This window comes from Canis lupus, chromosome 10 (genome assembly GCF_003254725.2).
Source record: "Canis lupus dingo isolate Sandy chromosome 10, ASM325472v2, whole genome shotgun sequence".
Lineage (NCBI taxonomy): Eukaryota > Metazoa > Chordata > Mammalia > Carnivora > Canidae > Canis > Canis lupus.
In genome coordinates this window covers 1,826,407-1,838,260 of record NC_064252.1, presented here as the reverse complement: position 1 = coordinate 1,838,260, position 11,854 = coordinate 1,826,407, and the positions used below count along the sequence as shown (strand labels likewise).

Here is an 11,854-nt window from a genome sequence, read left to right as displayed (position 1 = left end):
GGACTGTCTTTGTGAGTCTGACTTGAGGGGTTGGGATAGGGTGGGGGAGCCTCCCTAAAAGGGAAGTGAGTAGATTAACCCCTACTTCTCTTCTGTTGCTTGTCATCATTCCTCCCCCAAGATAGTAACAGGTAAAGGAGGGCACTTTCTGATGCAGTTCCTTTATTATCCAGAAACAGTGTCATTGTCAAATTCCTCCCCCAAACATATACAGACCAGAGTATACAGCCCCAACCCATACCTCCCATCCCTGGGGCATCCCAGGGAGCTATGGCTCCTCCTCCTTTCCTTCTCTGTGGGGATGGAAACCCCTTAGGCAATGGATCTGTGATTGCTGGGATTCCTCTCTTTAGGCGCTGGAGTTGAGGAATTGTGTCTCCCCAGGCAGGGATCCCAGTAAGATACTCATGTTGCCCACAGCCATGTTGGGGGGCCCAGAGGGAGGTGGGGTGTGTTCAGAGCTGTCCCCCTGATCATGGGAAGGAGGAGGACTCAGCCCCTGGGCCTCATCCAGAATAGCCACAAAGTCCAGCTGAGTGTTGTCAAGGTCAAGAGAGTCCAGAGGGTTGCACACCTGCCCTTCGGGAGGAGCGTACAAGGCAGGACCCCCTCCCAGCCTGCCCACCTCAGGATGACCACAACTGGGGTTGGTGCCTCCTGCCTTGAGGGTCCCATAGCAAGTGGGCAGTGGGGGCAGAAGTCGGGGTGGTGCTGCTGCTCTATGGGAAGTCTTGTTGGCCCCCACTGTAAAATTTTCATGGCACGGTGGAGGGGCAGGATAGGAGCCTGACTTGTGATTGGGCAGGTTAGGTGCAAAGCCAGGCCCATATGTGGCCACTGGGCCCTTGGCAGGGCTTGAGCTAACCTGGGAACCCCCTAAAAACTTGGGACTCTGGTAGAGAGTTTCCTGCACTGGGGGATCTCCCCTGCCCCCACCATCCCAGAGCAGTTCCTGTTGAGACTGAACATAATTACACACCAGCTGAGCCTTGAGTTGTCCGGTGGAGTGACTGGTGGAATCAAAATCCAGGGCAGGCCTGGGTTCTGAGGGAAGATAATCAGGGGGTGGCTGGGTATAGGCACCTGACTGGGGATACTGGGGAGGAGGAGGCTGGGGGTAGTGGGAGAACAGAGGCTGTGGGTGAGGAGGCCCATCACTGGGGTGAGCATTGAGGCAGGGTGCCAGTCCTGTGGAATCAGAACCCACTGGACACCCTTGTTCCGGCTTGACCTGCACTTGTCCATAATGTTCAAGACGAGGACACTGGCTGTAGACTCCAGCTGGAGCCTTGGGGCCTGGGTATAGCCCGGAGTGGGAAGGGAACTCACCCCATGGTTCAGAGGGTGGTTCAGGATAGGAGACCTGCTGGGGACAGGGGTTTGGCCCATAGTTGGTGGGTGGGCCAGGCCCAAGAGGTAGGGAGCCTGGACCCCTAGCTCCATAAGGTTCAGCTGCTGCCCCCTCAGGTCCCCCATATCCCAAAGTATCAGCAGGTGGGAAGTCCATATAGGGATTCAGACCACTGCCTATCATGGAGGTCCCACCTTCTGGCTCCTCCCGTAGCCCTCTGGTATCCATGGCGACATTCTCAGTGATGCTGGGGGGCTGTGGTGAGTACACACCGGTTGCGAGTTGGGGATCGAAGTTCCGTCCTCCTCCTGCCACGGTGGGAGGTGTGTGGACACAACCCAAGCTCTTGAACCGCTGGACTCTGGCTGGGGCAGGGCGGTCAACAGCCCGGGCCGGGTCACTGGCCCTCCGGGTGACCCCTGCATTGGGGTTGTATCCTGGATACTCAGCCCGGCTTCTCCAGGGAGGTGCTGGGAGACTCCCCATCCGATCCAGGCTGGGTGCTGCCGTGGGTGGGGTCCCACCTCCCCTGGCGGAAGCATATCTTGCCCGGAGCAGGTAGTGCTGGGCAGGCGCGAGGCCGGGCAGAGAGGATGCCCCGTTCTCTGGTGGGGATCCAGGGGGGTAAGGGGAAGCCAGGGAGGAGCGGCGGCTGACGGTATAGGCTGAGCTGACGCTACTGGAGCTGCTGCTGCGGCGGTCAAGAGAAACGGGGGGGCCCAGTCGGCGGGACACAGGGGTGCCTACAAGGGAGGAGAAAAGGCAGGGTGGTCAGGGAGCCCTCTGAACCTCACCCTGCCTCCCCCACGGGATGGCCTCGGCCTCGGATCCCAGGGACAGGCTCCTTAACTCTGACCACCCAGTTCCGTCTCCTTCCATGCCCTTTCTATGTTGCAGAACCACCGCGAACGGTTGCTTAGGTTGTACACTACACAGCCCTAGGGAACGGCGTTCCCATTATACTTTGTATATCGTGATCACCTGATAGATGGAAGGAAAGTGTCTTTCTGAGGAAGGGGGACCTTTTTCTAATTGTACAAAGGTGCTACAAGGCAGCCCTGAGGAGTGAAGTCCTCCTTCCAACCTCAGAGAAGGTCCAGATCTCAGCCCAGCAACTACCCCTACACCGAGGTCTTACCAGTGTGAGTCAGGCTGGGGAGTTTGGGGCCCCGGGGCCCTATCGGCCGAAGTTGATGCAGCTGGTCCAGTCTGAGGTTCTCAAGGCGGCGAAGAGTGGACAGACTGGTGCCAGCCACGCAAGGCCCCTCATCCAGGCTGGACAGGTCCTCGGTGCTGCCCCCTGCATTTCCAGTCATTTCCACACCACTATCTGTATTGGCTGCACTGCCTGCTGGGGAGTGGTCACTGCTGCAGGACGACTGGGCCCCAGGGCTGGGCTGTGGCTTCTGTGGGGGAAATGAGGGCTGAGGGCGGCCCCTACAATCCCCCCACCCGGCCACAGTTCCCTGAACGTGGTGAGTGGCCAAAGCCTGTGCCCCAGTGACTGCTGGGACTGAGGGCAAGCTGGCAGGCACAGGGAGGGCCGAGCAGATGAGGGCTTCGGGCAAACTGGAGAGGAGTCCATAAGAGCCTAGGCTGGAGCACAGACTGCCTCGGCTCAAGGCTCAAATCCGCACTTCGTTCTGTGACCTTGGATAATTTGTCTCTATGCCTGAGTTTCGTCATCGGAAAATGTGGAGAGTAAGTTTCCTTTTCGTGAAGTTGCTGTGAGGACTTTGTGAAATTACAGTCATATTACGTGTGGATTGTACGTGTAAATGATACATAAATTAGAATAATTTACTAAATCCCATGTAAGAGTTTGTTGAGCCAATTAAATAATTAATTATACTAAAATCTTTTGATTTGGGGTAACCCAAGGACCACCACTGGGATAAGAGACTGGAGCACCGTCCACAAGAGAGTGCTTTATGAGGGGGACACAGAAGAGTTGGGAGGGGACTGGAAGGACGTGGGCACAGAGGCCAGCTCACCATGGCCCCCTCCGGCACCGTCAGTCTGCTCTCTTCCCTGGTGGGGCCTCCATCCCGCTCCCTCTTGGGCTCCACAGTGGAAAGGGATGGTGCCCTGGGCAGGGGGCCATCTCCTCGGTGCCGCTTGGTCACATGGGCATCGGGACCATGTACTGTCTTGACATGTTTCCGGAGGGAGCTGGGATCCGTGTAGCGTTTGGTGCAGCCAGGGAGCTTACACACATATGGCTTCTGTTGAGTGGACAGGGAAGAGAGCAGGCAAAGGAATCAGAGCAGGAGTGTGCCAGAGGAATGGGAAGAAGGGATGCCGTCAGCTGGGGGAGAGGGGGTCAGGGAGGAATGCACAGCACCCAAGGAATTAAGGAGAGAGTGGGATCCTCAGAGCAAAAAATGAGAGGATCAAGGGAAAGATTAGGAAAACCGACAGGCCAGGTCTGGGGGGCCTCATGAAGTCAGGAGCTGAAGAGACCAGGGTCTTCTCCAGGTGGAATGGGTCTATTTAGGTTGGCCCTTTGGCTGGTTAGAGGTAGGGGTGGAGTGGGGTGGTAAGTAGAAATTTTTGGTTTCAGAAAAGACCATATCTGGGTGAATTAGGCTGTGGGGGGAACTCACCTCTGGAGTGGGTGCTGAGCTAAGGGATTTCTTATGAGGGAACCTCCCCAGGAGCTGGCTTCTCAAGTGGGGAGGGTCTCTTAGGTGGGGCATTCACCTCATTGGAGTGGGTCCGATTCTGGTGCTTGGCTCGGTCACTGGCATTGCTGAAGGCTTTACTGCAGCCCTCGTGCTCACACATGTATGGCTTCTCACCCGTGTGTGACCGTAGGTGTGTCTTCAGATTTTCGAGGCGTGAGTATGACTTCCGGCACCCCTCAAACTAGAGAATGTCGGGGTCAAAAGAGAGCTCTCAGACAGAAGGATGTGGAGATTAGAAGAACCATAAATTTCAGAAGGGACATCCATCAGGGGCTATGACTCAAGGAGAGAGAGCGATTCCCCAGAATCCAGGGAGGAGGGCAGGGGGAGCTAGGGAAACAAGAAGCCCCGTGGCATCCATCCTGGCATCCATCCGGGGCTGCGGGGACGTGGGGATGGCAGTGAGCAGCTGGGGTCAAGGCAGAGCACATCTCCCTGCTGGAGAACCTTACGCTTTCTTTGGATGGGGTCATTCTGGGACACTGAGCCTCTCTCCATTAGGCAGAGGAGCAGACACAGTGCCTAGGGCCCAGAGCACTTCAGGGGGCCCACAAAAGTGTTTTAATTTCTTTTAAAAGCAAGGGAAGAAGAGCGTTTAGGTCTAAGAGAGTGTTCTCATACCCAGTATCCACATGTTCATCTTTCTACAAACACAGTCAAAAAATACAAATCTGAATATTGGTTCCCTGAGGCAAGAGTTCCTAAGATCCAGGAGTCCTAGGAGCTCTGCCTGGGTGGGGAGCACCAGTGTAGGGAGGGAGCCCGAGCTTGGGAAGGGGGTGCCTCACCGTACACTTGTGCGGCTTCTCGCCCGTATGCCTGCGCATGTGCACCACCAGCATGTACTGAGCCTTGAAAGGCCTCAGCTCCCTGGAGCAGCCCCCCCAGTGACACACGAACTCCTTCCGCTCCCCATGGATGTGCTCACTGTTGATGTGCTGAGGAGGAGATACAGAGGCTCTCTGAGGCTCCCTTCTGCCCCCAAGGCCCAAAAGACACCTTGACCCCTTGACCTCCCCAGCCCGCCTTATGCCTGCAAGGCTCCCCCTCATGGGGGAAGAAGCGGCAGAAAGAACATTCCGGTCCTTCCAGGTTTCTAAAACAAAGCTGCAGCTCCTGAGTTTCTGCCTACCTGACTGGCCACTCAACCTCTGGCCTCAGTACCCTTGGAACTCCGGCCCTCAGCCTAACCCCACAGTGTCCCACCAGAATGTCCTACAAGATCCAGCCAGCATTCCTGTTACCCCCTGGGGCTCACGTGCACCAGCTGCTCCTGGGAGTCAAATTCCTGGCTACAGCCGGCCCAGCGGCAGACCGTCTCATAGGCAGATTCAGGCTCAGGCTTCCCCTCTCTCTCCAGGTCCTCCCGCCCATCCAGCATCCCCAGCAGGGGATCCTAGGGCAGAAGAGGCAATCCTAGGTCACTTGGGTGACAGCTTCGGTTTAGCTCAGGTTTCAGAGTTAAAGTCACCCTCCCCTCACTTACCTGTGTGCCTGTGGAGTTGGGGCTGGACATATCACCCTCCAAGGGCTCCTCTGGGCACTTGCTAACCAGCAGGTCCAGCTCAGACTTTAGCTTCCCCAGGGGAAGAGGTGAGGGTGATGAAGGTAGAAGTGAGCAGAAGGAAGAGGGAGCCCAGCCAGGTCTTCCTGCCCTGAGTGCCCCCACCCAAGCAGCTGGAACCCTTGGGTTTGGAAGAGACTTCCTCCTCAGACAGCACCGGGATGGGCAAAAGGTGGGATCTCATCTGGAGAGTCTGATTCAGCCCCAAGGAGTGAACCCCAGCAACCATACCCCTTTATTTTTGTGCTACTGAAAACTTTTATCTGCCCTGTCCTTCCTTCACCCCTTCCCATAAGGCCCGCCGCCCACCCACCCTGAGCTGAGGGAAATTGGGGAGCAGTATGAGGACTCTCACCTGGCAAGTCGGGAGGGGTCCCCGGGACTGAGGATGCGGCATCATCCCACCCTGAGAAGGGTCATGGGGACCACAGGGCTGGACCCCGAAGGAAGGCGAGGTCCCTTTTTGGTGATTCATCTGGGGTGGGAATCCCAGAGATGGGCTGAGGAGGAGGAGGAGGAGGAGGAGGAGAGGCAGTTACTTAGGACCATCATCTCAGAAAGTTTCAGGAGTTCTTGGGCTATTTTGGAGTGTGTCTGAAAGACGTATGGGAAGTGGCTGAGGCAGTCTCGGGGAAGCACTGAGGAGGGCTTCAACACCTTTGAAACGATAAGGATTCAAATAGGGCCAGGTGCTTTGGAGGGCTTGAGGCTTTTAACGGGGTTTGGTAGGGTCTTTAGGGGCCTCTTAGCCCAAGGCTCTCTGCACCTCATGGTGCCGATGGAGAGGTGACCGTAGGAGCCCCCGGGAGATGCACAGCGTGAGTTGATGAAGGCCACAAGGGAGCTGGGTGAGGTGCGGATAACTGTCTGCAGGTCCAGGCTGGCGTCTGACAGAGGTGAGATGGAGAGTGCCCGCTTCTTGGTCAACTTGACTGCACTTCGGGGAGGAGGAAAGAGTGGGGCTGGAGCAGGAAACAGGGGAGACAGCTGTGGTAAATGGGGCATGTCTTCACGCACTCAACCCATGGGTCTTGACTCTCAACAAAAAACATGACACGTGACTCTGTTTTGCCCTACTGACCCCATCTGTGACCTCCGCATCATGCCCAGACCCCTTGCTCCAATCTCCAAGCATTTCCTCCTCCAAGTTAGATCCCCCACCCCTTGTCCCACCCACTTTCTCTTTAAAAGCAAGTGCCAAGGGATGCCTGGGTGGCTCAGCGGTTGAGCCCCTGCCTTAGGCCTGGTCCTGGGGACTGGATCCCGGTCCCTGCAAGGAGCCTGCTTCTCCCTCTGCCTGTGTCTCTGCCTCTCTCTTTCTCTCTCTCTGTCTCTCATGAATAAGTAAATAAAATCTTTAAAAATAATAAAAAATTAAAAAATAAAAGCAAGCACCAGAGGGGCAGAAAGGGAGGAGATGTTGAAGCCTCACCCTCAGTGCAGCTGGTGGTCTCTCTGGCTGGCCCATAACTGTGGGGGCCGGACATGAGGTTGGCCTGGTGGCAGAAGGGCAGACCAGGCAGTCCTAGAAAAGAGAGACAGCCAGCATGGGGAATGGGAATGGGGGACACACAAGGCCTCACCTTCACACCCCAGAAGAGACTCCATCCTCTATCCCAAGCCTGTATGACATGGAGGCTTGAGTCTTCTTGTGGATTAGAAGCCTGTGTGGGGTGGGAGATGGAAGAGGGATGCCTGGGGCTGGTTGAGAGAGCCGCTGCCAGTCCTCAGGACCTGGAGGTTGGTATTTGCACTGACCTTCTGTCCCCATGCTGGGGGCCTGACTGGGGAGGGGCCGGAGACAGCAGGGCTCTCCATAGCTACTGACTGGCGGTGGGGTCATCGAGTTGAACATGGTGTCTCAGAGGAGAGTGTGGGGACACTGTAGGAAGGGAAGGGAGATCTGCAAGTTACAGAGGCAGGAGGGAGATAAGGAAGGTCAGATAACTAAGATCTAGAACCCTGGGCAGGGTCCCTCTAAGACACCTGCCATGGAGAATCAATGTGAAATGAGCATCCCTCAGCCAGGGGCAGGGGGAGGAAAAGAGCCCCAAAGAAGCAGAGGCAGTCCTGGGGATCCTTGTGGGAACGGAGTGCCATCTTTGCCTGAGTGGTCTAAGTGCACGTGTGCGCGGCGCGCGTGTGTGTGTGTGTGTGTGTGTGTGTGTGTGTGCGCGCGCGCGCGCGCGCGCGCGCGCGCAAGGGGGAGGGTTATGAACCTAATGAGCCTGTATGAGCCTCAGGTGATTTTATGCCTGGGCCCTCCCTCCACATCTTCTGGCTCTGACCCGGGGCCGGCCTTGAGGGGTGGGATGGGGAACCCCTGGGGAACCCCTTTGCCGTCCTCCGTTCCTGCCCCGGAGCGCCCGTCTCCAATCTCGGCGGCACCCAGCAGAGGGAGCTCTCGCCTCGGGCCGCGCCGGGAGGCCGGTGGGCCGGGAGGGAGCACGGAGGAGCGGCCCTTCTCTCTTTAAGGCAGAAAACTGTAGAGAAGGGGCTAAGGTTTCTGAGGGGAGCCTCCGGGGTCTGTTGGGTACAAAGAATGGAAACTGGTGTTGTCCTGGGGCAGAATGAATTCGGGCGCCCCCCTAACTTGCTCTGTTTGGGGGGGAGCAGGAAAGGGCCAGAAAGAGAAAGGCCCTGGGAGAAGGGAAGGCACAGGCACCATCCAGGGGAGAAGAGCTGCGGGAGGAGAGGGTTGGGCCGGCGCTTCCCTCCTCAAACTCCGGCTTCGGCTCCAGCCCGGGTTTTCCCGCCTCCCGGGGCCGAGGGTGGGGTGGGGCGGGGTAGGGTGGAGAGCGCTCGGGAGCGGGCCGGCCGGCGCGGTGGGTGATCCCGGGATGCTGGGATTTAGGGTAAGGGAGGGGTGAGATGGGGAGCGGAACCCGGACCCCACGACGCAGCCCGAGCCCCGCAGCCGGGACCGTACCCTTCCTAACTCCTCCTTTCCCAGCGCAGGGCCGGGCCCCGCATCCAAGACCTCCCAACTCGACCTTGGCACTTTGTGTGTGTGGGAGGGGGGGGCACAGCTGGCTGGCAGCTGGATAGGGGGACACTTCTCCCGCCTCCTTCCTCTATGACTCACCGGGGGAAGGAGGCGGGGCCCGCAGACGACCCCCCAATACTAAGGAGACTCCCCCAAACGTGCCTACTCGGGCATCTTCCCGCGCCACTGCCCGCCGCCGAGGGGCCGCGACTAAACGGGGCGACATCCCCGCTCGCCCACGCGTGCCACAGCCCACCCACGTCTCCCCTTCGCCCTGGCGACAGGAAAATTTCGCCAACGTTTCCAGCTTCAGTTACGTCTTTTGCTGGGGTGTGGATGAGAGCGCAGGCCGGGGCAGGGGGCTGAGGGTCGCCCTGATGGAGCCCTGAATCACCCTCGGCGTCTCCCTACTTTCCGGAGGCCCCCTCGCACCCCCGCTCCCCAACTCCCAGGAGTAGGCCCCGCCCCCTCCTCCGGGTCCCGCCTTCCCCGCCCCCGTGCCTCCTCGGCCCACCCAAGTCGCCGCCGCAGGCTCTGGCTGCAGACGGCTCCGCTTCCCCCGCCCGCCCGGGAGCCCAGTGGAGCGAGCCGCGGCGGAGGGGGCGGGGGGGCGGGGGGCGGGACGCATTCTTCCCTCCTCCCCTCTGTGCGGCCAGAAAGCTGGCAGCGGCGCCCGGGGGGCGGCGGGCACTGTTGGAGGGGGGGGGGTCCCCGTGGCTGGGTGGAAAGGAAAGAAGAATCCAGAAACTATAGGGAAAGAAGGTGCCTGGGTAAATAAAACAAGGTGTGTATGGGAGGAGGGAGGGGTCAGGACACCTTGGGTTTTGATTTTCGCAGCCGGCTTCCCAAGGGTTAACCCCTCCAGACCCCCGGGAACCCCTTAGTGACGTCAAGGGCGGGGTCTGTACTGCCTGGCTAGGGATGCCGGGGAGATAACTGGGGGGGTGTCTCTGGACCCCGCCCCCATAGGGAAAACCACCCTAATTCCGGCCCTTACAACTCCCCGGGGAAATCGCCCCGCCTTCCCCTCCCACTGGACAGTGAAGATCTATCCTATGAAGACCCCCAGTTCTCCAGCCCCCAAAACCTTAAGTCCCTAGTCACTATGGGATCCCCTTTCCTAATCCTGTCCCCAAAGCCAGCGGCCCAGGGCGGATTGTTTCGGGGTCACCGGGCCTGAAAGAGGCTTCAGAGCGGGGAGCAAGGGCAGGCAGGGTGGTCTGAGGCAGAGGAGGGGCCTCGGCCCCCAGCTCCCGTTGGGGAGGGGGGTCCAACCGGGATACTTAGGCAGGCAGTGGCCAGTGGTCCCGCCCAGTCCCAGTAGGGGTCTCCCTGCGGCTGGCCCAGCTGTCCCGGTGGTCCTGAGGTCAGAGGGTCAAGCCAGGGTCTCCTCAGCTCCGCCTCGGCACCCTGACCACGGCTCTGGGGACTCAGGAGTCCTAATTCCTTGAGGAGCCTTCTAGGGCCTAAACAAGACGCCGGCCCCTCCAGCCCCCTTCCTAATCCAGAAGACGCTCCGTTCCCGAGAACACATGCACCAGCAAACGCATCTGTCATAAGACAGGTCAGGGGTTCAAGCCGAGCCATCCCCCACTGGTTTGTCCCCTTGCACACACCCGTCTCCACCCCACCCAGGGCTCTCTCCGTGGCTGTTCCCTCCTTTCAGAAACCCTGACGTCTCCTGCGGCCCCGACACACCTGGACTTCCGTCCCTACCACGCAGACCTCCAGCTAGCCGTCCCTCCTGCCTCTTCATGCCAACCTCCTGGAAGTAACCTGTCCCTAATACATAGGAGAGGCGGAGACAGACAAAGAGATCCCCGGGTGCCTGGGACAGAGACACAGAGGCTGTCAGAGGAAGGAGAAGGAGAAGGAGAAGGAGGAGAAGGAGGAGAAGAAAAAAGATACAGAGAAAGGGAGATACAAATGAAAAAAGTCCTTCAAACTTTCTAGATCTCGGCCCGGGCTCTCCCACCCCCTTTGTGCCTGGGTGCCCCGGGTCTCCCTCTGGGCTGGCCAGAGCCCGTCGCGAGCAGGGCATCCCCTCGCCCCCTCCCCTACGGTTCCCAGGTGGTCCCCCGCCCGCCCCCCTTCTCACCTCCTTCTGGGCGCCGGGCTCGGGATGCGCGGTCCAGGGCTGGAGTGTGGGCTGGGGGGTGTGCGGTGGGGAGGGGGGGCGCACAGGGCCACGGCAGCGCAGCCTCATGCCACCCCCACCCCCTCCTAACCTGGCCGCCAGCCCTCCCGCCGGCCCAGCCCGCCGGGCCGCGAGCCGGGACCACCCGCGAGAAGCGCAAACTTTTTTTTCCCTTTTGCAGAAACTTTTTCTCGCTCAGGCAGCTGGCGCGCCGCCGCTCTTCCCGCTCGCCTCTCACCTCCCTTCCACTTCCCTCCCTCTTGCCGCTCTGGAGAATGAGGCGGGGTAGCAAAAGCTAGAGAGGGGGTGCCGGGCTTATTGCACCCCCAGGACCCCCAGGATCCTCCCCCTCCCTGGAGGGACCCTATACTGCCTCCCCCCCCCCCCCCCCCGCTGAACACGCTGCTGCTGGTGGGCAATAAATCCCGGCATGGATCCTGGGATCGGCTGCCCACGGAGCGGCACCCCCACCCCAACCACAGTCAGAAAAAAACTAACAAATACATTGGGAGGTGGGGGGCGATGAAAAAGTTCATCCAAGAAAGATAATATTGGAGGGTAGCGCCGCCGACTTTGGTTGGTGCTGCGAGTATTGCGTCATCCTGCAGGTTATCTGTTGACCTCCCTCTTTCAGGGGAACATGAAGGGGTTAGGACAGATTTGGGGTTTGGTGCAAACAGGACTGGAACAGAGTTGGCTTAGAAGTGAAGGGTCTATAGGGCATCGAAGAGAGGGCAGCGGCTGAGGCTCCGGGTGCAGAGTGTGCGGTTCACACTAAGGAACCCTGGGGAGGCACTCAAGCGCTGTAACGCGGAGACACCCCCCACCCCCCACCCCCCCGCCCGGTGTCCTGCGTCTCTAAGTTCTGGAGACTGCGGGCACCTCCGCACCTCGAGGCCGCCGGCTCTCTGCTCTTCCAGGCTGTCTGCTCCCTCTGCTGGCCTCTCTGGCACATGGCACACTCCCGCAGGCTGCAGGCGGAGAAGACTGGGGGAGCTGCAGGAGTAGGAGGCTTCCTAGGTCCCCCCACCAAACCCCAGTTAGGAGCCCAGGGAGGGGTGTACCAGCCCAAAGAAACAGAAGGGCACCCTAGAAGAGGCTGCCAGTGCGGAACGGCAGCGTCTGAGAG

At 59.4% G+C, this 11,854-nt stretch overlaps 1 protein-coding gene across 2 annotated transcripts; it reads right to left on the bottom strand.

Annotated features, from left to right (window-relative positions):
* Positions 1–142: 142 nt before the first annotated feature.
* GLI1 (GLI family zinc finger 1) lies at positions 143–11,045 on the bottom strand. Of its 2 annotated transcripts, XM_025476850.3 has the most exons (12): positions 10,687–11,045; positions 7,361–7,484; positions 7,035–7,127; positions 6,369–6,564; positions 5,958–6,102; positions 5,525–5,614; positions 5,297–5,434; positions 4,827–4,976; positions 4,055–4,219; positions 3,346–3,576; positions 2,490–2,757; positions 143–2,094 (listed from the first exon to the last, which is right to left on the bottom strand). In XM_025476850.3, exons 2-12 carry the CDS (start codon positions 7,455–7,457, stop codon positions 350–352), a joined length of 3,318 nt encoding a protein of 1,105 aa, XP_025332635.1. In that variant the 5' UTR covers positions 7,458–7,484; positions 10,687–11,045; the 3' UTR covers positions 143–349. The 2 variants fall into 2 exon arrangements, with proteins under 2 accessions (XP_025332635.1, XP_048971681.1); XM_049115724.1 differs by lacking the exon at positions 7,361–7,484 and having other exon boundaries at positions 10,687–11,044.
* Between the last annotated feature and the right edge of the window lie 809 nt (positions 11,046–11,854).